Raw genomic sequence first — 27,510 nt, forward strand, 5'->3', positions numbered from 1 at the left:
TGAAAGTTGATGATGGTCATGCAGGTGGATAACTTGCATAGCAACATACCTGACCCCATATCCATTTCCAGTCATGAAAAAAATTACAACTTTACTATATGACCACTCTTGCATTATTATTTGTTATCATTTCAGAAGATAAAAATCTTGTTAAACCTTGTGATTACATGCACTTGGTCTTTGATAGAAAATTTGTCCAAAAATATTTGCAACCAGCATGCATAATTATCTGAGATGATATGGGCCTTTGGGCGAGTCCTGCTCTTTGTATTGTTTTTGAAGCCCTGTTGCTGTGTCAACAATTCACTGTTTAGATTTTGTTCAAATATTCCATTTAATCATTTAATCTATCTTGCCCCAAGATGAAGCTTAGTGGTAGAGCTACATGCAGAGGCCCAGGGTTCAAACCCCAGCCACGATGCAAACCATTGGTGATCTTGTGCTGCTTCATTGCTCAGATAGATGGGGAGGGTTGCAGCGGGAAGGGCATCAGGTATAAAAACTGCGACCAAATCCACAATGCAAGTCACACTTGCTGTGTTGATCCAGAACAAGGAAAAGCTGAAAGGGTGGTGTAATTTATATGTTAATACAAAATTATATTATTCCAGCAATGAATAGTGTGCACACTGCAAAGAGATGTAATTTTTGCCCTGTGAAACTGAAGAATGAATGACAGCCGGATATATATTTATATTATTTTTCTTTGGTAAAACATCTGGAAAAATTCAGCAGTTTTCTCTATGATTCTGCCCAGCAAGGTAGCTGGACCGACAGTTTTAATATTTTTGAGTGACAGTCAACTAAGAAAGTAAATTCCCAGCCAACATTTTCCTCACATACACATTTGGACACCTATATTTTTGTCCATGAAGAACATTTAATATTGAGGATTGAGATGACTATGTAAGAGCCTGAATGGTTGAGTTTCCATCTGATTAGAAATAAAAGATACTATGGTAGGGGGTTGGGTATTTTTGCAGGGTTCCATTGTTTGCAATTTCTTATTCATGCATTGGAAAATTAATCAATATATCATTATCACTTTTCACTCCAGTGCAGCTTCAAGAACTCAAAGTATTCACCAACCTTGTAAAGGAATTGATTTTGTTCATTGACAGCTGTGCATATAATGGACTGAGAGGAGCACATTGTTAGAGTTTGATTTGCAAGAACAAGGTCACAGATTGGCAGTTCACATCAGTTAAGTGTTTGTCTTTTGCTCTGCACTGTGTTTCAAAGTGCATGTGATCAGGTTGTCACTTCAGCTTGCACTTGTGGGTAATGTAACAGGTAGAACTCAGGACCTAATTACAGCCCAACACAGAACCAGGAAATGTTGCTTCAACTCTTAGCTGGGTTATGCAGATAAAAGGCGTTAACACTTCACAGTCAGCCAGGGAGGAGTACTTGTTTCAGTGACAAATTTATGCAGTGCTGCTTGGCTGTTCTAACATTAGTTCATCAAACTAATGTTAAACCACTATGAAGCCTTTAAATGTTGCCGTATTTTTATGTAATGCATTTTGGAATTATTTTTTTTAGATATCTTGACATCAATAAATACAAAAATATCTTTATTGGGAAAAAAAAAGAATGTTCATAGTAAAATTTGAACCTTTTCAAAAATATATATTGCAGTACAACAATCTCAAGTGTACAAAGGCAATCTTGAAACTGTATCAATGCAATACAAAGATATTGCACTCATGATTGTTCAGCACAGGTGATTGTAAGGCAGATGTTTACAACCCTCAGCTTTGTGAGAACACAACATTTAAAGAAACACCCTGATGTTGATCAGTTTCAGCTTTGATGCAGCTAGCATACTGTACCATGGCTTGAAAGAAAAAAAAAAGATTACAAGCAATGTAAATGTGCAGATTTTAAACTCCAGCATCTGGATTTAGAGGAAACATTAGCTCTTTTATAAAACACAGTACATACATGCAGTCTAAAAAGGTATGCTAACACAGCTAACTGCAGTGCGACCTGAAACAGCTGACAACTATAGGCACACATTGCTTTTGCAATAAATTACTAAAAAGACTGCATTAAAACATTGACGTAGGTGCAATAGACTTTAAAAACAAAATGTGAGATATTTTTGACAGTGCCGCATAGGAGAGGCATAGGCATTTTTATAGATATATTATTTTCATTATTCAGGACTAACAACTAAATGCTGGCAATCATAACAATAATGCTTTGAAGTACAAATGTTAAATATTAGTATGTCCGACACCATTCCTGGCTTAACAGTAAGTTCTTGCACTATGAGGTCAAAATTACTAAAAATATTTCAGAGAATCATTGATGAGTTGACTTCCAGGGGAAAAGGAAGCACCACATGTTCTTCAATGTCTCCACATGTAACGTAAAGTGCTATTTTCAGAGTCGTTGCTCTATTTCACTTGCAGTACATTATTTAGTTGAAACAAATGACTCTTATGACATAGTAGCAAAGAACAGGAAGTTGTTACCACTTTCTTTGTATAGTTTGATTTGATTAGTTCTTCGCATGGTCCCTGGGTCTTTGGTGTTGAAATAAACAGACATTATTACACAAAGCACCCATCACCACAGCTGCTGTATTCCTTAACACATAACTTTCACACCATGACAGGATTGGGATAATTGCATGTTTTCATTCAATTCTGGCAAACCACTGAACATTTTGTGGTGCTGCAAGTCATGTCCATAATTCATCTTGTGCATTTTTTATCTGCTTTGGTTTTCCAATGCTTCTATCATGGCTCTGAATCTTGAGTTTTCATCTGCCAGCAAGGCAGCAGGACTGTCAAACTCCAAAATCTATGAGAATGAAAGGGATAAAACAAAATAAGCAGCAGAATATAAAATCAAAGGTTCAACTCACCCATTCCAAGAACTTGTGTTAGAAGATAAGAAATTAAGCCATATTTTTTCCCTATAAATATAAACCAAAGTTCCTGCATCTTTAAGGACATTTATTTTAATGTCTGGAAATGACTGTCCTCACACAACCTTGCTTTGCTTTGGTGACAGAAACAAACGCTAAGTGTTTATTAAATGATACTTTACTCCTGTCACACAGGTTTTGATGGTGACGTGACTCAAACTATCACACTTCTTTTGTAATTTCTGCAGTATTGCATGCTGTAGTGCGCATATGAACAACATCAGAGATGATACAACAAACTATAACTGTGGATGCACCAATGTCATCTAATTCAAATCACTGCTCAAGACACACCAGTTTAAATCCCTTTATATTTAATTGTCACCTCACCTTCCTAATTCTTTACCATTGTTTTTATCCCTCACTGGATGTTGTTATTGTTGTGTTTTTATTTATTCTGTTTGTATTCTAATTTTTTATTGATTGCCTCCTGTGAAGTGTCTCTGAGCACTGTTAAAAGCAATAAGTAAATAAAATGTATAATTATTATTGACAAATTAAGCTGCTAGCAACCAATCATCAAAACTGAATATGATCACGTAATAACTCACATTTGGCCATTTAGGACAGTCTAATAATTAGAAAACAATGTATGTAACGTATGTATGTGCATTGTTAGCAGGCAAGGGAGCATCGTTTCATGGTCACCGTGGAAACAAATAAGAGTCTATCCTGATATGTCTTATCACATTTTACATACATTTAAGAATCTTTAGGTAGAAATAGAATCAGCTCATTAACAGGACTAAAATGTGGCAGGGAAGTCATTTCATATTTGCCACTCACATCAAATATCAGCTTGAACACCTCAGCAAAAAGTGCACTGTCTTATCGAATCTATCACCTCAGAGGGAGCAATTTATACAGTAGGGCAGAGTGTATCAATCAACTTGTGAACGAATTCCAACCGAAGGGCTGAATTGTGCAATCATGCAGCAAGTCATGTTGCGTTAATACACACCTGGCCGTTGTCCAGGACCATGACCCGGCTGCAGCTCATCACTGTGTTCAGACGGTGGGCAATGATAAGTGTGGTGCAGCTGCCAAAGGCACAGCGAATAGTCTCCTGGATTAGACGGTCTGTCTCAGTATCGATGGCTGCTGTTGCCTCATCCAGTATGAGAACCTAAAAAAAACAGCACATGAGCAACTGTTACTTGAAGAGTCATGAGGACAATACAAGAATACAAATAACACTGCCCAAAAGACGTTTTTGTGTATTTGCTTGCTGTATAAACTACAAAATCACGTTATTAATATTATGTATACATGTGCTTATACGTAGTGCACGGAAGGTTAACAAGGTGCCTTTCCCTTGCATGTCACCAGGTGGCAGTGCTATCACATGCAAGTGTCTTTTTTCAGTATAGAACTAAGGAAAATGTCTCACTTAAGTTTCAACAATCACCATCCATGTCAAATAATGTCCAACATGTCAATATGATGTCAAAGATAGCCCTATTATGCAATTTGTACCTTGCTGTTTCTTAGCAGGGCCCTGGCCACACAGAGTAGCTGTCGCTCTCCTAATGAGAAGTTCTCTCCGTTCTCTGTCACCTCTGAGTGGAGAGAGTGAGGCAGCTGGCTGACCTGAGGAGAGACAAAGGCATGAGCACAGATGTCGGCGAGTTATTGTCTTCATGCATCATTTGGCATAGTCCAACGATGTCTGATAAGATTGTCTTTTACCATTTCTTTAATATGCGTCTTCTCAAGCGCTTCCCATATCTGAGAATCTGAATACTGATCCCATGGGTCCAAATTGGTCCTATTGGAGGACAAGCCAGTTGTTTAAATGTACTAAACAACAATTGACATGATTTAACAACATTAAAACATGATACTGATGATACTGCCAAAACTTTCAAAAAGCCAATGTATGCAAACAGGATTATAGACACAGAATGACCATGTATAATTGAACTTGTTTTTTGTTTTTTTTACATTCTGTTAGTAAAAGAAAGCATGTACTATCGCTTTAAAAAGGCAGGTTGACTTCAGTACACATTTATGGGAACATCAGATACACCGAAACATTTAAATAAATGGCAGACACCAATTGAGACCACATTGTTATTAAACATTCAAGATTTGTAAAGAGCAGATGCATTAATTGCTGAGTTGTCTCTGTTCTATAAAAATCTATTTTAAAAACCTAGAACAAAGAACAAGGCACAGTTCTTTTTAGTGAATGTGATTATGATTAGATTACCTGACGGTGCCAATGAAGAGCACAGGCTCTTGGGGAATGACAGCTAGCTTGCTCCGCAGGTCATCCAGACCAATCTGTGCAATATTGATTCCGTCAATGATAATAGAGCCTCCTGTCAGCTCTACAAGTCTGAAGAGAGCTACGCCCAGCGTGGATTTTCCTGCAAATGCACACACAACAGACAGAGTGAAAACAAACGTGTGGATGAGTCAGAGATGTAAATATAGAAAAGAAAATGTTGTAGGCTGGGCAACAGTGGATTCCTTATACCTGATCCTGTCCGTCCCACAATGCCGATGGTTTCTTCAGGCAGGATTGTGAAAGACAGATTCTTAAGCACCAGTGGCAGATCATCACGATAACGCAGCTCCGCATTCTGGAAGGTGATCTTTCCCTGCTGAGGCCAAGAGGGGGCAGGAGCATCCGCCTCAGGACCTTGTCGGGGTGCTTCACTCTTTACACGCTGAGATAAGGAATAGCGACAGTATCTGGTATTAATCTCTAAATCTCTGTGGAGGCGCATGCCCCTGAACAGATGTGTAGTGATTTTCTCTCTATGTGCTTTTCTTTGCACTTGAAACTAAAAGAAAAAGTAGAGTTGATATTCACATCATCTGTTGTGTGAAACAAGCCCTGTCATGTGCTGTGGAGTGTGTAAAGACCTCACACTGGGTCTCTATTTGCTTCTTGCTGTGCTGATTACACACATACAATCACATGTGCAAGTGTGCACACGCATGCATGCAACGCACATGCCCACACAAACACGTCTGGACACCCACACCCCCGAATTCAAAACCTCTGTTGTGGTGAGCTGATAATGTGATCCTGCACACTGTTCCAGTCTACATGACCTTGTACAGTATGTCTGAGTACCACGTAATCTACCTCATGCACTAATTCAGCGTTCTTACCTTTATGTAATGATTGATCCTCTCAACTGATGTAAACCGAGCTTCAGTCTCTGTGAGCAGCCTCACTGTAAACTGAAACAAGCCGGTCAGCTGCAGGTGAAAGAAAAACAGAGAGAAGTGGATGATTAGTGATAAACGCTGTCACACCCATTACTGTGAAACACTGCGTTCTCAGATGAATTAGCAGAATGTACACTGAGAAATATGTTGCCTGGTAAACAGATATGCAGATATTGCTTCTTCACCATCTCGTCTTATTTCAGTTCTCTCTCATGGTTGCCTCTGTCTATCACCATCAGACATCAGTAATTTGATCTATGTATAATATGTTGGTTCTGTATTGACCGACTATGACTTTTGCTGAACAACAGTCAGTGCCAAATGCTGAACAGCAGTTTAGGAACTAAAATGTTGAGCTATCGCAACAGTGGAGAGAAGTCCTTAAGTCAGTGACCTGAATCAATAATGTGGATAATGCAGCAGAATGTTAAAGTCAGGGTGCAGCAACAACTACATTGAGACTGTTTTCGATCACTAATGAATTACATTTTTACTATGTAAGAAGTGGATGCTCTTATTTAAGTTAGACTGTTTAGCTTAAGTTTAATTTATCTCTGGAACAGTGAAACACAGTGTGAACTAGCTCATGTATATCCACAAATTTGCAAGGCAAGACCGAAAATGTAACTCTATTACATAAATGCCAAATCTTGAACCAAAAGTAAACCCTAAAATAAAACAAAGCACATTTTTATGGCAGCTGCTAGAAAGAGAAGAGGGTTTAGTTTGTGACATTTTTCAAAACCTTAAGACTATTAGGGCTATCAGTGTTTCCATTCAGTTTGTGACTCTGTGTGATTGTTTACAAACCTGCACTGCGTACGATATGGCCAGGCCTGCATAGGCTGGAGGTATCTGATTGTGCATGAAGACAATGAGAAGTGCTACAGCAGTGATAAGAGAGATGCTGATGAGGTCCAGGCGGACAGCCAGCCAACGCATTGCACAACTGAAGAGGTAGTTGGAGGCCTGGTTGGTGTCCAATAACTCCTGATATCTAATAGGAGAGAGACACACCTGTTCAAGTCGGAACAGAAGCAGGCAGAACTCCGTCCTGCAGTATGTGCTGAGGGCAATTTTTCCTGGGATGAGGTTTGGTGTATATACTAAACTGTAAAAGTGACAAGATGAAATTAAAGTTGAATGATCTCCATCTTTGACTGACATGATTATACTCACCTTTGGAGGAAGTCATGCCCTCTTCCATAAGCGTGGATGGTGGAGAGTCCTTGAAGACTGCTGGTGATGTGAGAGGTGAATGGTGATTGGCTGATGTTCTCCAGGCGTTTCAGTTCACGTATCAGAACCCTGGAAATTTAAAAATAAATTAATAAATATATACATATTAAACAAAGTTGTGTGTATATACAAAAATTTCATTTCATGTTTCCTCCAAAGAACATTTCATTGGAACAATGAGGCTGGGTAAAATGAATTTTAAAATCCTCTACAAAATTTTAGGTAAAAGCCATTATCAAGGTGATTTGGTGTATTTTTAAGATCAAAGCTTGCATTTCACACTGTCTTTGTGGTGTCTTTTTTGCCTCCAGCTAGTTCTCTCATTTGTAACGTCTTGGAGACAGGACATTATATCATAATAGTGAATCACCACTCAGGAATGACAGAAGGGAAAATACATCAGTTCTAATGTTGCAGCTGTGTGGTAGACAGGTTATGATGACACAGTGGACACAAGCATTTGGTCCACAACACAGAAACCATCTTTCCTGTCCTTTCCCAGTATATCTGATTCATGTGTCATGAGACTCACACACAGATTTGGGAGCCAGAGAGACATTAGACCCATCCACAAGGTAGTGTGATTGAAGGAGGTTTATTGACAAAGGTGGGGTGTCTTTTCTACTTTTAGATGCCAAGATAGAATGGATGGTCCATGTGAATTTCCAGTCTCCCATAAATCATTTGGTTTTCTCATAAAAACTGAGAAGAGAGGGGAAAGGAACATGACAGTTCCTGGCTTCTGGGCTGTGAACCAGACAAACATGTTTATGCCCTGGGCAGTTTCATTTCAGAATTCAATAACGACCACTTTAGAAGGGGAAATCTCAGTGGGGGATCTATTTTTACGTAACAGCTATACATATCTTCTATTGATGTTGTGACTTTTTAAAATACAGTATTTCGTTTTTTGTAATCAGCATGACTAAGGTTGATCTCTGCCTTTTGGTAATAACTGAGGATAAATTCTGTTTAGCTTGTGATGCCACTAGTCAAAGTATTCATTTCAATATGAGTGTATACACATCATTTGTGTTTTGAAAGGAAAACTTAAATATTTAGTTGAGACAATCTGGTATTAGATATGATTACAGAAGTCATTAAATTTAGTCAGGGACAAGATATCAAGTGATATAGTTCCACACCGAAGAAGATGAGTTGTGTGCGAGGGAAAGAATGCAGAAGTGAACCTAAAACAAATATATTGCTGTTACACTAACCCCCTAAAATTCACCATTGCCCATTGAATAAAATCTGTCATACTCCATGATGTATTTGCCAATATTTACGATGATGTTATATTAAAATCACCAAAATACAAGTACTGACATTTAAAATCATTCCCACAGCCCGTTTTTGTGTTTTTAGACTTTACATCTGGACGACAACACAGAGAGTCATGTACTTTATCTATCTGAGGAAATAAGATATGGTGGTTATTTCCCAAGATATCAGTGAGCTGTTGCTCCCCTCAGTGGATTCACCTTTACTGGACAGTTGCTGCAAAACCGTAAATAATGACTAAAGCAGTCATCAGATCAAACAAGGCACTGGCTGTGAGAAAATAAATCAGATCCGGGCACTTCACAGTTTCCCATTAGATTTTGAAGTCACAGTTGCTGATAAAGAAAAAAGTTCACATTACTTTAATCAATTCAGAATCAAACTGTAAGATAATACTGTGAGAGATTTTTCCCTTGTCCACCTGATGAGTGACTCTGGGTGAGAGGCCCAAGGTCTCAGCAACACATATACCCTGCTAAAGCTTATAGGCCCTTCAGATGCAGCTGTGGATTTCTGTTGGTTCTACCAGTGCCAGTGACAATAACTGGAGTCCTTGGGAGGTCAGTAACAAGTGGTTTGTGGTCTAAGAAGCAGCACTGGGGTGGACATAGTCATGTTTCCTCATTTATGGTGAATGATTAAATAGTGGAGTCACTCTGACCTTTTCTCACTCCTCTTGGGATATTTGACCAATCATAGAGGGTAAATTATCAATACTTATTTATCTAAGAATATAACACTGTCCTCAGAATTGAGGTGGCTTCATGCACAGAACACTATACTGCCTAATCCTCCCTTTTCCTTGATTAATCACGCTTCAATAAACATCCTCAGAATAAGACAACCTGGACTACAGCACTTGTACATCACCACCAGTGATTGAATTTTTTCTCACAAATACATTTACAGTATGCAAGAAACAGCATATCATATATGCCTGATTTGATGTGTAATTTCAAAATTTTCAATGTCTTTATTTAAAACTTGCAGAAATAATAAATGATCCAACAGTAAAGAGAGAATTAACTGTTATATCGGCCAACGATTGTACAATATAATCCCAGTGAAATCTATTTAGAAGGAAAGAAAATCACCAAATTATTCTTGGGCTCTTTACTCTGCTTTTGAAGCTGTGCATTTGATCACACATCAAATTGTTTCAGCAGCGGGATGACATATTCAGAAAAGCTATGATAAACGCTGTGTAAGCTACCTGTGGAGAACCAAATAGTAGGCATACAGAGTGAGTAATTATAAACTAAATGAAGTCATAGATTTAGCTAGAGCCATGATAAGAACAAGTGAGCAGAGTCTGACCTGGAGACACGGTTCACTATGCAAAGGAATACTCCCAGAGGTAGGATGGAGAGCAGGAACCAGGGGAAGACAATGCCCACCATTCCCAAACAAAACAAGACCAGGGTCAGGTTCTGCAGGAGCATCTCAGCTTGCATGGCCAGACGAACATCCACTGTGAGGAAGAGCCATAGTCAGACACACTGCATGGTGCTGGATGTATCTATCTCACTGACTCTCTCTTGGAGAGATTTTGATAAGTTTGTATGTGGGAAAGGGAAGGAGAAGAAGTGCTAGTAACAAACAAAAAACAAATAAACAAACAAACAAAAAAAAAAAAAAACAGCAACCACAAATGTCAAGCAAAGACACAAATTAAGTGGATAACACACACAGCCAGTCTCTTGGGGAAACACTCCATGCCAAAGCACACAGTGCCTTGGCACAACACCTTGTCAACCAGAGTGACTTCACCAAGTGAGAGCTCTCTTAGGGGTAAAGGTTCACAGTCAAGAAAAATCAGGCCTCACCCTCATCCATGTCCCTGGAGAAGCGGGTCAGGATACGACCCAAAGGTGTTGTATCAAAAAACTGCATGGGGCTGAAGAGGAGGCGGTGGAACAGCTTGTCATGGAGTGCGGAGGCAGCTTTCATGGTGCACTGTCAACACAAACAACAGCCATGTTTGAACATGAGACATGACACATATAAACAAACCATTTTAAGAAGCATAGGGTAACCGTCACGGTTCAGATAAGCGCATAGTTGGAAGATAAGAGTTGATGCAATGAGCCACACAATGGATAAATACAGTGGCACAAATGTGTTGCTGCCTCACCCTATGCTAAGCATGTGCACAATGGTGAATAGTTGTTTTCTTTTCCCCTTACACAAGGCACGCTGTCAAATGTTCATTTATAATGAGCTTCTGGGAGGCTGACATAAAGGTCATGACCTAATGTGCAAGAGACATTTCACCGATTGGACAGAAATTACATGTGGCAGCAGAGAACAAATTAATTCTATTAATGGAATATTCAACATTGCCAAAGATCCTATCACAGCTAGGGGTAAAAAAAGATTAGCCATCTTTGAAAAATTAGCAATTTCAAGTGGCACACATTAATGTGGGGACCCGACCTCTGCAATGCAGTGTCAGGATAGGTTAGATTGAAAAAGAGGATGCACACCCGAAGGGGCATGCATGGAAGCACAGACACATGCACATCCCTCTCTGCCTCTTTGTCTCGCTTGTACTCAGACTTACAAACACATACATTTAGCTATTGTGAAGCTGTGAAATATGGTTGTGGACAGATAAATGGATTTTACCTGCAGGCATTTTCAATTACAGCACTGGAACCATTAAAGCATGAATGAGAGACAATTGAGGAGGAACACTGCTTAACTGTAAAGACCCAATATATCATCTATCCATATTCCTTTTAAACGTTATTATAACTTGAAGGTTCAATGGAGGATAAAGCATGGCATGCAAAATGGCGAGTCTCTGGGGAAAACTGGGGGATGGCTTACCTTCACAAAGAGAAGTCCTCGCACCGTCTTCAGCAATAAAGCAGCTCCCATTGTGACAACGTAAATAGTTGAGTAATACTGAATGTGAGGATTGAGCCTCATGCTGTTGCTCGCCATTGTTTCATTCACAAAGATTAATGATGTGTTCTGAGGGCAGATGGAGCAACATATTACTGAGAAAGACTGAGGGGAAAAAAAAAATCTCCACATAAGAATTTTGCCACTAATGAAATCGAGAAAAATCCACATTGGCATATAAAAAGTACATGGAAAATCAGTCAGTTCAGTGATGTTTACAATTCTGGGCACAATTTCTCAATGGCAGCCACTGCCTGCTCTGCTGCACATCTGTTTCTTCATTGCTCGTACTTGTTTTTAATTAAGTTTACGGTGGTGCTGTTACGTTTTTTTAATCATGTACATTCAGATTAATGCTCACTCAGCTGCCACAATTCATTGAAGCACAGTTGTTATTTTTCTTTTGGGAACCAAATACACAGTAAAGGGAGCCATCTATTATAGTAAAACTACAAACTCACCCCACTGCCCTGTCTGATCCAGTGACTCAACCACCAGTTACTGAAGGCTATGCTGCCTGTGGTGGATAGGAAGAAGAAGATGTTGATGATGAAGATTATTGGACCTCCTGCTGCTTTGATGTAAGCACCATACACAGACCAGGAGACTGCACCAGAGCCCTTCTCTTCAGCTTTCATCAGTTGCTCTAAATAAGATACATTTCAAAAGGAAAGAAAGAGAAAGTGTCATTCAGTCTCCTATTTCTAGAGTGAAAAATGGAGTGAAAAGAGTCTCTCACCTGCTTCCTTGTTTTCCACCTTCAGTTTAACTTTGGCAACATCAACACCACTGTCAGCCTTGCTCAGTCCTGCTTTCTGTGGTTTGTTTTTCGAATTCTCTTTTATCATATTCTAAAGAACACAAAGGTAAAAGAAGCAATTACATAAAAAAAAAAACAGCAAAACACTTGAGCTGTAACAAAACCCCCCTGCAAATCATTTAAACAAAAGATATTATTGACAGGTTTTTTAGCTTCTCACCAGCAAAATCAAGTCACGCATTAGTATTGAAAGACCCTGTTTGCATTAACATTTCCCAGCTACTAGGCCTGCCTCTCTGTGCTTATAAATTATTCAGCTTGTAGTATTCAATGGAATTATACAATTGGGGCAAAGATGCAAAATTCAAAAGCGCTGACCAAGTACCGCATGTGCCCCTGGTATTACCTCTTGTTGCATGCTGCTGAATAGGGCAGCATAGTCACGCTCTTTAGCCATTAGCTGTGCATGAGTGCCGTGCTCTGCAATCTGCCCATCCTTCATCAGAATAACGTCATCACACTCAGGCAAATACTAAGAAATGTTGAGAAAAGTTGAGAACAGTAAAAATGCAATGTTGCAGACACATTGTGGATATTTAGAGCTTGAAACTTTAATCAGCTGATCAGTTCTTTAGGAACAACTCCTGCCTGATCACATTGTCACACACAGTCCCTTACCTGCAGTTGGTGGGTTACAAAGAGCACAGTCTTGCCTTTGGCAGCACCTCTGATAGCTTTATAGAATATATGGGAACCCACACAAGCATCAACAGCACTGAGAGGGTCATCCAGGAGAAGTATGGGACGCTCACTGAAGAGGGCACGAGCTAGGCTCACTCTCTGACGTTGGCCTCCACTGAGGTTTGCACCTCTCTCTCCAATCTGCAGAGAAAAAACATGATGCTAAATTTGTTGTGTATACTGGAGCTTGTGTGTATGTCTTGTGCACCTCATTTCAAAAAAGAAAGCTTGCAGAACAAAGAGCACAGATTTACCAATGCCTTGATCAAAAAAGAAACAGATCTCTACCTCTGTCATGTCTCTGAATGGGAGCTCTTCAAGATCAGGGAGAAGACAGCAGGCTTCCAGGACAGCATGATATCTGAAGAGGGAACGAGACCGTTACATGTAAATTTCAAGCTTTATTGATTTGTTCTTCACATCATCACACAAGGGTTGACCTTACTTGTCTTGATCATACTCGTTTCCAAACAAGATGTTCTCCTTGAGTGAATCATTGAGTATCCAGGCTTGTTGGGACACATAAGCAAAACCACCGCTGGCAGCTACATTACCCTCTAACAGGGTCATCTGCAAAACAAAGAAAACAAAAAATTTTTCAAACTGCAGGTTGTTGTGTCATATTATGTGTGAATAAAATTATTAAAAACACTAAATCTATCCTTGTGGCTGTTTTTCTGTTAGAGGTTTTTCTCTGTTGAGTGGAAACTTTTCCTCCTAACTGTTATCAAGTGCTTGCTTTTTGTGGAAATTGTTGGATTTCTCTCTATAACATTCTATAGTTTTCACATTACCCTGTAAAGTCCCTTCAGATAAAAGAGACTATAATAGGTACTATTGAAATAAAATTGAATTGGAATTAATTGAATTCACGAATGTGTCTGTTTGAGACTTGAGTTGAACATCCAGTTTAATCTCACCTGTCCCAGCAGAGCAGAGAGAAGAGAGCTCTTTCCACTCCCAACACCTCCACAGATTCCAACCAGTGAACCCTAAAAAGGGAATAAACAGTGATCTTGTGGGAAATACACGAAGCAAGCAAATGTTTCTCAAGAATGTGTTAATTTCCTAAATGTGCATCTGTTCTTACTCTCTTAATGCGCAGGTCAATGCGGTGCAGGGTCTTGTGCAGAGGAGGTCGTATGCTTTGAGTAGAGGAGATGGTACTTTGTGGACTCTCCTGCTCCATGTTTGTAAGGAGGCTTTGTGCATTGGGGCCTTCCTTATTTCCTTTGCCATCCTCTGTGGAAATGTACAGGCTAAGCTTCTCCCTGCGCAGCACACGCTTCATTCCTCCTCGCTTCTTGGGAGGAGGTTTTGCAGTTGGAGGGCGCGCCTTTTCCCATGCCAGCGTGGCATTTTGAAATTCTACTGCATTGCTTGGATTCTCCATTTTGGCCAAAATGATCTCTCTGTCATCCATCATGAAAAGCCTCTGTGGACACAGGCGTTTCATTGCTTAACACTGAGTGTTGATCACACATCCTGAAGGTCAACTTGAAAGAATGTCTAAAATTTCTGCTTGAAACTTCTGACAGCTGACTTTTGTGTTTGTTTTGTGCCTTGAAAAAAAAAGGATGTGGTTTACCATACATGAGGTTGTGCTAAGTCATGAGATGTCAACACTGCCGTGGTGAAAGCACGAACAATGACAATACAAGGACAATTACTTCCACCTGCCCCTGAGTCAACCATTACTTTATCATGCACCAAGTTCATGTGAAAACATACCTCAAGCCTTTTGGTGCATCCTTGGCAGAGGTGCTTGCTTATTTAAACTTAGCTACCTCTATGAAACCATCTCTCACTAGCTAGTGACTTTTGACATGTGTTTGGAATATAGTAGGTTGAAAATGTTGGTACGTAGTGTGAGTGGATGTGTTCTTAGCATCAAAAAGAGCACATTTATGTTGGCTCAGAGCAGTTTACTGAGGCTGACTATGTATGAATATGTATTACGATATTTAGAGCTGTAAAATGCTTTTGTCGATGAAACACAAAGAAACTAGGTAAATAAATGTTGTGCAAAGTAAAGTATGTGAGACATGTGGCTGGCAGAGCTGTCTATATTTCTCACCTGAAATCTTTTGACTGCCACAGCACCTTCAGACAGTGACCTCACTGCCAATGGTGTGACTTTGAGGGCAAAGGTCATGGAGTTGAAAACTGCTACCACAGTGAAAGCCTGAGGAAGGGTGTGTAAAAAAATACTAATATTCTCATCACATAAGGAGAAAATCTTCTGTCGGATTGACTCTAAAAAAGTAAGTGTTTTAACTTTTTGTGAAAGTAAAAATGTGTTAATGTATGTTATATGAAGCGTGCTTCCAACATAGACAGGTAAAACCTAAATGGAAACAGGATTGATATGGCGACTATAAAAAATACCTCAGCTGCGGTGAGGTCGTAGCCCAAAGCCATGTGTAAGGTGAAAGTGCACACACTAGCAATCACCACAACGATGGGTGCAACACCCACTGTGAGGCTCTGGACTATTCCCGCTCTCTCCAGTATCCTCCTCTCCTCAGATCGCACCTCTGTTGATGAGAAAAGAAACATGATAAAAAGGCAATGGGAGCAGAAAGGGAGAAGTAAAAAGAACATAAGGGTCAGATGACGCAGAAAGGGTTTTCCAGTGAATGTTAAGTCAACAACACCATAAGAGTCCCAATCCAACATGCAGTGAGTAGACAGAAATAGATACAAGAGAGAGGACAAGGGCCTCACAGCCATACATGGTATGAAAGGGGCTTCAAAACCTGCTGAACCTTGATAAGTGTCCAAATGCTGCCCCCTTCCTTCTTGTTTGTATCTCACATATGCACACGGTAGCAGCTTTGTTAACTTACTTCACAGGGTACAAACACTGTAACAAAAAGCATCCTTAATTCAGCCACAGCAGCACTGTGCGTTTGTGTCAAATATGATAGCTCCTCCTCCTGGTACATGTTATTCCTCATGGACTTCCCTTTGGATGCTATGTATGGATTATAAAGTCATTTTATGATCACTAACTTAAGAACAATGGTCAGTGAAGGACATGACATTGTAACTCATCAGAGCTCGTTGGCCAATCAGTTGAAAGCCATTTAATTATTATTATTATTATCATTATCATAAGAAGTAATCACTGGATGCAGTGAAAAACAGCCCCATCTGGCTAATTTTGAGCATTGTTAAAATGGGAAAATAATCCTTGATCACAACCTACAGGAAGGTCCTCATGAGAAAAGGCCATCACTAATTTATGGATGAATAGAACAGTCTTGACAGTCATTCAAGCTATCTTAAGGCCCCAAATGCCTTCTAAATTAACCTTCAAGCCAAAGGATTCAAACTGGTCTTTATTATAGAACAAAGGCACAGGGAAAAAGAGCAACCTAATGAAAGTGGATTTAGGGTCAGGGTTATCTTGTCAGTTCACTAAAAGGATGAGTCTAATTTCAGGTGATGGACTGACTATTTAGTTGCTAATTTGTGACACTGATAGTGTTCAAATGAGGTGACTCTTTATTCTGTGTTTAAGTGTGTGTGTAAGTCTAATAAAAGTACTGAATAGCATTAAGTTAGCAATATCTGGTCCTTACAAAAAAGAAGGAAATGAGCAGTGCAGCAGGATGCAGCTGAGTCATTGGGCAACATGGGTACTCACTGTGAATATTTTGTGCAAAGACATTTTCCCAACAATACATCTTGATGAACTTTATGCAGCTCAAGATCTCATTCATCAGCCTCACGCGCCGGTCAGTCACTGCCACACACTTTTTGCGGAAATACGCTGTCAGCCTTGATGCGAGCATCTGTGCAGACAGGAATAAAGGAAATGATGACAAGAGAAAATAAGTGGCAGGGGAGGAAATGAAAGCAGACACAATCACATTAGCTGTGCTGCAGACCTGCCTGGGGGATCAGAGTGATAAACGCTTTTCACATCAATACCAGGGTCTCCGGCTGTCAGACGTCAGCTTAGACTGAGTGTAATTTTAATATAACAGCTACAAAGTTGACAGGAGATTGCTAGCCAAGGAGTTATTATGCTTTAAAAAAGTGCTGGATGTGATTTCCAACAGCCTTAATTAATGTAAAGATTTTGAAGTGATGAGTATTTATGTCCTCTTCTCACCAATTTTTAAATACTTCCAGCTGAGGAAATTTTGAGTAAACAAGAAAGCCAAGTTTCTAGCCATTACCACTTAATTGTTAGGTAAATACATGTCACTGGTCTAATGACTGTACTCATTACTTAGTATAAAAGTCTGTAATGAATTTAAGTTAGTGACAACCATTTTTACAGCATTAACATGAATGTTGCTTGTTTTTGTTTGGGAGGGTGCAGTTCAATTTATTCTAACTTCTGCATTCAATGTATGCTGTATGCTTTCTCGTGCTGTCTGCATAATGACAACATTGCACAAAGTAATCACCACAAAAGAATTTCCTTGTTTTGTCTCTGTGCTTCAGATGCTCAAGCTGAAGTCGTACCATGGTAGGATAGAAGATGATGAAAATAGCCGATCCCACCAGAGCTGTGGGGCCCAGGAAAAATGCGGTGTAGGAAAGCCCCAGTATTCCCACTATGGGTCCACCAGCCAGCAGGCAGCCCACTGACACCGCTTCATACAGTCGTTGGCCATCACTGGAGCAGATGTTGATCAGCTAGGTAGTGGGACAGAGATTTATATGACAAATTATATGAAAAATCTTCACTGAGCCGAACCTTTCCATACAGAATCCTTGCTAACATAACTAAAAAAAAAAAAGCAATGTGACAAATGGAGTTGTCCTAATTCCTATGTTTATTTGCCAACTAATTATTATTCTTCTGTGTAATGAGCAATCTTAAGACAGCCTCCCCTCCTTCAGGCTGTGGGAATTGTCAGGATCTACTGTAAGCAAGAATGTTGAGAAGAAATTAAATCCATGTCAATCATCTGAGTGTGGTGGCCTGCAGTGAGGGATGATTTAGTTCATTTGGAGATGATACCCCTCCAGGGTTATGCCGCCTACCTCGCCTGGACCGATGTCTTTCGTGCTACGCAGTTGAAGGATCTTGTGGAAGGCAAAAGTAAGAGCTGCCCCACGGAGGCGTGCTGCAGTGCGATAGTTGACGGCCCACATGAGTCCCAGAGACCAAGAGCGAATCAGTTCCATAAGGAAGATGCCAGCTACCAGAGACAGGCCATATGGTATGCAGGTTTCTACACTCTGTGAATACTCCAGCAGAGCTCGAACCAACAGTGACTGGGAGCAAAGGATAAGAAAGGGTGCATAGGGAAAAAGGGGGTAAAGAAAGACAACAACACAAAAAAACATGAACATAGAAAAGACAGAGCGGGACAGGAGAAGGAAGAAAGAGAAGAACAAGGGGATGAAAAAGAGATGGTATAATCAGGGAAATGGCATAGATGGAAAAAAAGAAGGAAAAAAGTGAGAGGGGGAAGATTTACATTTCTTCATTTGGCAAAAAGACACATCACAACATTTATGAAAAGATCAGAGAACGCATCTTTAAGAAAACACACAGCATAAAAGGTGGAAAGAATGGTTACTCAGGCAGGAATCAATTTAAGGGTTTAGTTTAGGAACAGACTAAAACCATTTGTAAGGCGAATGAAATAGTCAGCTGATAAACTGCAGTGAGAACATATAAAACATTGCTTTGTCAGCAAGTGTACTCAATAAGCTAGAAAGTAATGTGAGACAAATGCATCATTGTGAAGGAGTTAAATCCAGTTAATGCTATCAGTTGTGGGTAGTAGCAGGCAGACAGTGTCCACATAACATGACATGACAAAAATTAACATCTTAGCATACGTGAATAGGGCTAACCAATAAATATAAAAAAAATTACAATTACCATATATACTAATTTCCAAATATGTTTTGGTAGGTAATTTGGAGCAAAGTGTGGCAGATAAAAAACAAAAGGTTTCTGTACAAAAGCATGACTGAGTACAAGCCAACAACTCTATGATATCAATCAGGTTTCAATATCTAAAGCTCTCTGTATGTTTTCATTTCAATTTCCAGACCAGCGTGAAACAGGATAATGTGATTGTCAGAAAATACCCCCAGAGTTGGGACTGCAGGAAACCGACCATCCTGAAAGGCATATTTGCCAAATGAGTGGAATATAATGGCGAAGGAGGATTTAGAGGGTACTCACGGGTCCAACAAATCCAGCCACCATTGTGAGGAGGAGGGAAAAGATGGCCACCAGCATGCGTGTTTGGCAGAATCTCCAAAAGACTCTCGTCAGGGATGCCTCCTCTCGCCCTCGTCTTTTCAGCTCGTCGTGCCACAAAAACTCCAGCCTGAAATGAAAAACTAGGAGCTGAAAGACAGAACTCAAGCAAGCATCATTATATTACTGAACTGAATGAGTTTGCTGTTTAGTCAAACTAATTTTCTCACTTTTTCACACATGCTGCAACATGTTTTGAAAGGCAGAATGATGATAAGTGAAAAAAAATAAAATTTTTACTTTTAATCAAGTTGATTAGAAATAGTTGCAATTCCATTTCGTCAGAAGGTCCAATAGCACAATGGGGGATAAAAATAGTCAATCATTGCAGTAGTTTAAAACCAGAATAAAGGCAGCTCAGCTGATAATCATCTAAAGGTGACATATAACCATGAATGATGCATGTCATAATAAGACTGTGAAAGGTAGTACCAAATATGTTAAAGATGAGTTCATGTACTTTTATTGCTGCATAATACCAGTTGAAGGAGGTAAAATATGTTATTGGCCAAATGCATCATAGCTAATGACTATAAAGCAGCAGCATAGCAGATTCAGAAAGTAATTTATGCCCTAATGACTTTATTATCAGAGAGACAGAACATTAAACCATCCAGACTCTCACACAGTCTAGTAATTACTACTTGATGTCAAATGGTGCTGAATCTAAGAAATTACATTTAACTGCCCACCAATAACTGGATAAAGCACAGCTTGAGTCCCTGGAAATGTGAGGAAAACATCTTAAGTAGCTAAATCCCATCAATGGACCAAGCAAGGAACAGTGAACAACGTCCTTAAAGAAGCAAGAGTAGAATATTTCCAAATTTAGTCATTCATCTTCTACCGCTTAACTGGTTTCCAAGTCGCGGGGAATGCTAGAACCAATCCCAGCACATATTGGATGAGGGAGGGGGTAGACCCTGGATAGGTATCCAGTCCATCGCAGGGCCAACATACAGAGACGAACAAACACTCACACAAAGACCTCCAGACAATTTAGAGTCACCAGTCAACTTAAACATGATGTCTTTGGACGGTGGGAGGAAAACCACGCAGGCACAGGACTGGCCTTTCCAAATTTACTAGTACTTAAAAAAGTCAAATACAGCACTGTATGTATTTATTGTATGTACCAGCTCTCACACCGGACAATCTTTAAGCTTGCATACTATCAAAATGTTGGGTATGTGTGTAGTCACCCAGGTGAATGGAAATTAGAGCACCAGGGCAAAAGCGTGGGATCCAAAGGAGGAATGATTTGCTTTTAAACATGACTGAAATGTTCCTAACAGCCATCGACTCAGTTTGCCAGATGCCAAACGGTGATGATGTTCCAAGAGCATGTTGGCCGGGACATTGCGTTCAAGGTTCGCACTTCACTGAGCACCAACAAGTGTCAACTCTCCCAGGGTGCTCTTCACATTCCCCTTCTCCACACCATCTTTGCTTTGCATCAGACTGCATAACTGTTCCAGCTATGCAAACACAAAATAAAGCCTCCTCCATAAATGCAAATCATCTACCAGCCATGTCAATGTGATAGCATTGTGCCCCTTCGTACCTTCACTTCTATATACTTGTATACACACAAGCAGCTACAAGCCCCAAGGTCCTGAGCTACAGCCTTTAAAGAGAAGAAGTAATTTACAACCCACATGGTTGTCACCAGATACAACGACAAACTTCCTGCCCCCCTCTCTATACTGTTGAGTAATGACTCAATGATTCAGCAGTAAGTGAGTAATTGGAAAACCACTGGGTTCTTTTTCAGCAAGCACTTAAAAACTTAATGCCCCTTAGTGGGCTTATCGTAAGTCTGTGTTTTTCATTGATACAATTAGTTCATTACTACGACATATTTCTCTGGCTGTGGTTTGGCAGGCAAATACTGACTTTTGTCTCATGCTCTGCTCCAGTCAGTTACAGCTAACAAATGTGACAGCAGCGCAGTGCATCACAGGCAGGGGAGTTAATGACATAACCACCCAAGTAAGGCACCAACTCACTGTAATCGCTAATCCCTGCTATGATTAGCAGCCTCCCATGCCACCACAATGTGCCTGTACTGGTCAGGAAAGACATTCATTACTCAAGTGTCACTGCACAAGCTTACCACACACTGTACAACCCAATCAATCTGAGTTGATCACATGGCAGGGAAACCCATCTTCACCACAGTCAGTTCCCACAGTTGGATTACTGTGAATGCAACCTTGGACTTTACGCCTGTTTTCTTGTTGCTGTCTGCACTGTGTTTGACCAGGTTCATCTCCAAATTCCTTTTGTTCACACATCACACAAGAGCAGGATGAGCACGTTTCTCAACATTTGTTTGAAAAAGGAAAAACTATTTCAGGAACCCTGCCGTGTGAGAGACAAGGCTCATGGTGTTTATCAGTTCACCTGAGTGTGAAATGATACAACCAAGCTCTGCTGGGTACATTTAATAAAAAACATGACTTTTTCAACTTTTGCTGGATCACAATTCACCAACTGCCCAATGCAGGCAACTGCAGAGGGGCCAGAAAAGTCCCAGGTAAAACAGACTCGTTTGTGATTTGATTATCTGCAAGAAGAACATTTGCCACTTCCCTGACACCACTTTTCATCTAATCAGCAGACTCAATATGTGTCAAAATCTTTTGAAATGTATATTACTCATTTGATAAAGTAAAAAGGTATCATTCAAGCAAATGAGTACTACTTGATCTCTGGGTATCTGAGAATATCAATAAAGATGTCAGGAGTCTGCACATGGCAGCAAAATTCATATAAAGACCAAAACCAAACTCATTGGTTTTGACCAAAACCAAATTCATATACCACTCAGTATTTTTTTACTCTGTCAGCCTCTCATCCTCATGCCCACTGGTTCTTACTGAGTATGCAAATCTTTAAAAATATGTAATGTAATTTTATCTTTAATAAAGCAACAACAACCGTTTTTTATGTATTAGAGTTGATGTATGGCAGCCATACGCTTTGCATGGAATCAAACCAAAATAAGCTGCTTTGCTCATACTCATTTTAAAGAATTGTGTAATTCAGCACAATACTGAGGCTTAATGATGTGTTGTTTTTGTTTTTTTTTTTTGACTACAATGTCACTTCAGCAAATTGGTTGTTTGTCGATTCACATAATTGTTGGTTTTCATCAATACATGGGATTTGTGGTATATGCTGATGGGAACGAGATAGACAATTTGTGAAGCTAGGTAGGTGGGACTGAAAAGAGCACAATAACATACTGCTGCCCAGAAACTCGGAGACTAATCCATTTTAGTCTTCATAATGATTGTATTTGATGTGTCAAATTTCAGAAAAATTATTCCTATGTGGTCTAACATCACCTTCAGACAAAGCCTTTTCATTTGATGTCTCAGCTCAACTTCAGTTTTTTTTTTAGGAATTATGAGTGCCAGCATCAAATAGACTTGCAACTCACTTTCATCCAGCAAACCTCAGAAGTGCCACAGTTAACTCACCTTTGGCAGTTGATTTCAGAGGCTTCGTGGCAAGACAGTCCCCACACATCATCTATAGACAAGCTGGACGCCTTATAGGCCTTCAGTGCCAGTGGGGAGAGCCAGTGAAGAGTCATAAATGAGAAGAGGCCAGCGTTATCGACTGGATGCTGGTGTCTGGGATGGAGAAGAAGACATTGAAATAGGTGAGATGTCTACATGTGCAGGCACGCACAGAGGTGTTAGGTCAGGGGAGAAGACCCGCTTTCGCCACTGACAGAGAAGTAGCGCCTTTGCTCCCCAGAGTCAACAAAGGGCGATTCATGCCTGCAGTGTTTGAACAGTAATTTGCACGCTCTTCACAGAAATCTGAGAGAGCAGCAAAAAGAAGAAAAACAGGAACATTCTGGGGCAGTTTATCAGCTAGCATATGTTCAAACACGGTACTGTCTGTCACCAGGGGATAAGTTCCCATCCCTTATCATGGCCTCCTGTTACCCTCTAAAAGCTAGCACAGGCTGCAGCGAAAACAAATGTAAAATTTTGGTCCTATTTATGGAATTAGTATATGTCTGTCAATATCCTGTTTCTGTGTTCATCTTTATATAGTTCAAACATGAACTTAAATACATTTTGTTTACTTGTGAGTTATCCTAAAGGGCTTTAAAAGCTGCAGGCTTTGCCGGTAGCGTCCTCGTCTCTTTGGCCCCCTCTCCACCGATGTCTCTGGTTCCTCTTCCTCTAGCTCTGGTAGCGGTTGTGGGTAGGACAGTGGCAGGCCCTCCACCCGTCCGGCCGCTTCAAGGGCATCAGGAAACATGGCAGACCCTCTGGGGAGAGAACAGCAAAGCCATTTTCAAAGATGCATAACAGTCTGAAAACATACAACTGTAGTTATTTAACCATCTGCACATGGTAATGCCAGTACAGCCAAATCCCCCCTAACTCAAGCATGTGTAGTAAAAACATAAAACAAAACACCAGTTTTTTGTTAGCCTGTGACAAAGCTCTGATATCTGATTATATTTGGTCAGCGATCTGACCACCATATTTGTACAGCCAATGCAACAGAACCAAAATGTTTAATTTAACTTATATACTAGACAAGGAAAGCTTCGCATTTTAGCAGCAGGAAAATTTCTGCTTGAAAAATACATGTTTACAGCAAATTATTTTTTTCCCATCAACTGATCATGACTCATCAAGATTCATTTCAGTTGTATTGAAGATTGTCTAACACTTTTTCACAATGGTACAATTTGTTAGAATACTCTGATAATAGCTTGGGTTTTTTCTAAAAATGTCCAACTTGACATTTTTTCTAACCTCTCAATAGGAAAGACAAAAAAAAAAAAAAAGATTTGCTGGCTCTGACTTTCTCTAATGCAGAAAACTATTACAGAAGAGCAGTCTTATGCTGAGTCACCCTCAAGATTGAGATGTGTTGTTAGAAGTGCTTATCTATTTAAAGATGACCCCAGAAGCACAGGAGCAGACATCTGAGCTGCCAGTACGACTCAACTTTGTCACTGATCCCTCCAATGGCAAAGCTAACTGTCAAGGTCAGCCGAGATCATTCTGGGGCGAAGACTGACTTTACAGAGATGTTGAGATTCATTATGTGACAAACATCCACAGTCACATAGGAGAAGGTGAGAAACAAAAAGCTGCATTTAATAAAGAGAGATGGGAACCAAACTCTATGGCTGAGAAAAGGCATGAAAGGATGCTTTGTGGTTCCCTCTGTAGCCCTCTGCGGCTATATCATGAGAAGTTTGTCATTTGGCTGTGAACTTTGCAAAGCTTTCTTTGAAAAGAAACTCTTGACATCCATGGCCGACAGGAACTTTGTACACCTCCTTTCCAGAAACTAAGTCAAATAAAGAATTCAAAAATGGATACCATGGACTTTAAAAAACAACACGACAAGAGACAAAAGAGACACAAGCCAGCGAAACTTTAAATTCAGGAACAGGACAAATGCTAATAAGTCAAAAAATTAACTGAACCACGTTATCAAATGTTTTAGCAAAGATACAAGTATTATGCTGAAGCTAAGGTCTTATCTGCATTTGTAAAAATGAAAATAAAAAGTTGCCTGTCTAAGCTGGTCATTTTGATAAAGGTGAGTGAGCCCAATGAGTAAAGACCTTCTCATCTCTTTAAGTGATAGACAACCTTTTTGCTCAAAATTTGGTAAAGAAACAAATGTTTAGCTGATCCTGAACTGTCATTTGTGTTTGTAAAGTTGACAATAAAAAGTTAGACGGGCCGCTTTACTAAGCTGTTCGGTTTGGTAAAGGTTATTAAACACAATCCAGGACGTAAAAGTTGGGAAATACATGACACACACACGAACTTGCCATCTCTTTAAGGGACAGAAATGACTTTTTGCTCAAAATGTCAAATGATTACAGCCTACTTCCTTACCGATACACTCAATAACAAAGCAGTAAACTACGACCGTCCCCACCGACAGAGACGGTCGGCTGGTTGTCGCTGCCTCTGTCCAGGACTGGACACTTACATCGGAGCCGGCCTTGGTCGGATCGCCGCGGCTGCAGGAGGAGCTCAGGTCTGCCGTTCAGGAGCAGGAAGTGCCGGTGAAGGCGCAGCCGACCATGTTCTCTCTTTTTCTAACTTCTGTCATGAAACCGCGAAAGCTCTCCTCCGCTGACGGAGCCTCCGTTCAACATCATCATCATTAACAACTACAACAACAAACAACAACAACAACACAAACAGGAAGCGGCTCACGTGTACCGGGTGCGTGCGGCCGTCTGAGGCTCCGCCGTCCAACCGTCACACGGAGCCGACCGGGACAGGAACCCCCGCTGTCACTCTGACGTCACGGCGGCTGGGCCAACCGGTGACGGCGCTGCGCAGTCGCCGTAGCAGCGCCATGGCAACGGGAACTATGACGCGGAAACGAGGAAGTGAATCCTCCGGGGGAGGACGCAGCTGGAGAACATGAGGGACAGATGATCCGGGAGTGAATCCTCAAACATGTGTCTGATGTTTACACCACAGCACCAATTCATCAGGATTCAAACACTTTGCCGCATTTTTCCGCAAGTTTGGTCCACGTCTCACCCACATGGGGCTTTTCCTTTAGTTTCATACTGCTACAGCTACCACGACAGCTGCTTAAACTACTCATGATCATTTGTCTATTTTGGTGTTTTTTTAATTGTCAGTGTATGTCTAAAATTATGTTTCCTCTCCCTTCATGCCTAGCTTCATGCTGTGACAATGACAGTAACAGCTCCTATGAATAACAACAACAGTTAGAATAGTCATTACTCAAGTTCCAAGTTCAATTTAACTTTCCTCTAAGAATTTGTTTTTGCTACGACGTCATGAACATATTTAAGTAAATTTCCTTTGAAAACAGAATAAGAGAGTCAGCCTTGAATTATAAATTATGAAATAATAAAAGAGTCAGTGGATTGTGCACAAAGAAGGTCAGGACACCACAGCCCAGGTCAGGGGCCTCTGCCCTCATTCACCAGTGTGGCAAAAAGGGTGGTTGGCATTGTCCAGCTTGACCAGCAGCTTGGTCCTCCCCAGCACTGAGCCAGCTCTCTTGATTAGTTTTGTCCAGCTTTCGGGTGTCCCTCTCTGTCACACTGCCTGCCCCCCCCCCCAACAAGGCAAGACAGCTCAGGGCCCTCTGTATCTGAATCTGTGTGCAAAGAGGCTGAAGAACAGCGGGTTCATGGTTAGCTATCTGGGAAAAGGAACCAGCAGAGGCTACGACTGTAGGAGCAGACTGCTCATGAAGGCTCCTTGTGGTGCAGGAGAGAAAAACCTGGAGGCTACTGCGATAATGATCAACCTGCTTGAGACTGGCAGGCCTGGCTGCTGAGTGGAAGCTGGCATGCTGAACACTGGCTGACAGGGATGGACATTAAAAAACGAGTTGGTAAGCACGCTGGACAAGAGGTGGAGCACTAGCATGCCTGATGCAGCTTTCTGGAGACTTGCAGTATTTACAAAGTCCAAAAGCAATGATGCCGTGCCTTTTTGGAAACTTCCCTCTGTGCCATCCTTAGCACTGCCTACATTTACTCCCTCAAATATCCCTGGACTTCAAAATAGAGAAGAAAAAGGGTGTGTTAAAGTTCTTTGAGCTGTCTGCTGGGTTCATTATTGTTGGTTTCTTTCTGTTACTTTTAAGACTGCTGGACCAAAATGCAGACAAAAGCAAATTGAAATAGGTGGGAAAATGTGATTTAATGATGAAACCTAAGAAAACAAAAGTGCTAAGAATGAGAAGTAACCCCAAAACACAGGCACAAAAATCAGGCATATAAGAAGACACACGGGACGCACCAGGGGCAAAACAGACAAACCTGCAAGGGCTGAGACAATATGTGAGGGAAGCAGGGGAAACATTTTAGGTTGATATCCAGTAGTCAGGAAATGGAGCCCAAACATAAAGAATCAAAGTAGTCTAACGTCCACTTAGGATAAAACAATGATACAATCATAGGAAGTGATCAGAGAGATTGATATTCTAACATTTCAATTCGTGCACAGCTGCAGCGTAAAAGAAAGTGAAGAAAATTACATCAGCCAACACCCCCAAAAATTGCAAAGTATATTGGCAATAGTTTATTGACAGCAATTGCAAAGAAAGCTTGCTGTTATTTGCAAAATCATTTCCCCTTGATGATAACTTAAATGTTCAAATGCAGAGCTGGGTTTGTTTATTTCCCTGCAGAGAGTAGCCAAA

The 27,510-nt window shown here is 40.5% G+C and overlaps 1 protein-coding gene across 4 annotated transcripts; it reads right to left on the reverse strand.

The window, feature by feature from the left end:
• Positions 1-1,560: 1,560 nt before the first annotated feature.
• Positions 1,561-25,599, reverse strand: wu:fb13g09 (multidrug resistance-associated protein 5). 4 transcript variants are annotated; one of them, XM_029512200.1, is made up of 29 exons: positions 25,536-25,599; positions 23,414-23,602; positions 22,794-22,949; positions 19,228-19,375; positions 18,069-18,302; positions 17,544-17,717; positions 16,714-16,861; positions 15,450-15,598; positions 15,139-15,246; positions 14,152-14,496; positions 13,982-14,053; positions 13,507-13,631; positions 13,350-13,422; positions 12,999-13,202; positions 12,727-12,852; positions 12,300-12,411; positions 12,022-12,206; positions 11,483-11,629; positions 10,477-10,606; positions 9,968-10,121; positions 7,307-7,435; positions 6,938-7,124; positions 6,068-6,157; positions 5,424-5,616; positions 5,154-5,313; positions 4,631-4,709; positions 4,418-4,531; positions 3,903-4,067; positions 1,561-2,814 (listed from the first exon to the last, which is right to left on the reverse strand). In XM_029512200.1, the coding sequence occupies exons 2-29, from the start codon at positions 23,590-23,592 to the stop codon at positions 2,722-2,724; spliced, it is 4,179 nt and encodes a 1,392-aa protein (XP_029368060.1). In that variant the 5' UTR covers positions 23,593-23,602; positions 25,536-25,599; the 3' UTR covers positions 1,561-2,721. The 4 variants fall into 4 exon arrangements, with proteins under 4 accessions (XP_029368060.1, XP_029368058.1, XP_029368061.1 ...); XM_029512198.1 differs by having other exon boundaries at positions 25,300-25,596; XM_029512201.1 differs by having other exon boundaries at positions 25,530-25,583.
• Positions 25,600-27,510: the final 1,911 nt, after the last annotated feature.

The sequence above is a fragment of the Echeneis naucrates genome, chromosome 10 (assembly GCF_900963305.1).
Source record: "Echeneis naucrates chromosome 10, fEcheNa1.1, whole genome shotgun sequence".
Taxonomy (NCBI): Eukaryota; Metazoa; Chordata; class Actinopteri; order Carangiformes; family Echeneidae; genus Echeneis; species Echeneis naucrates.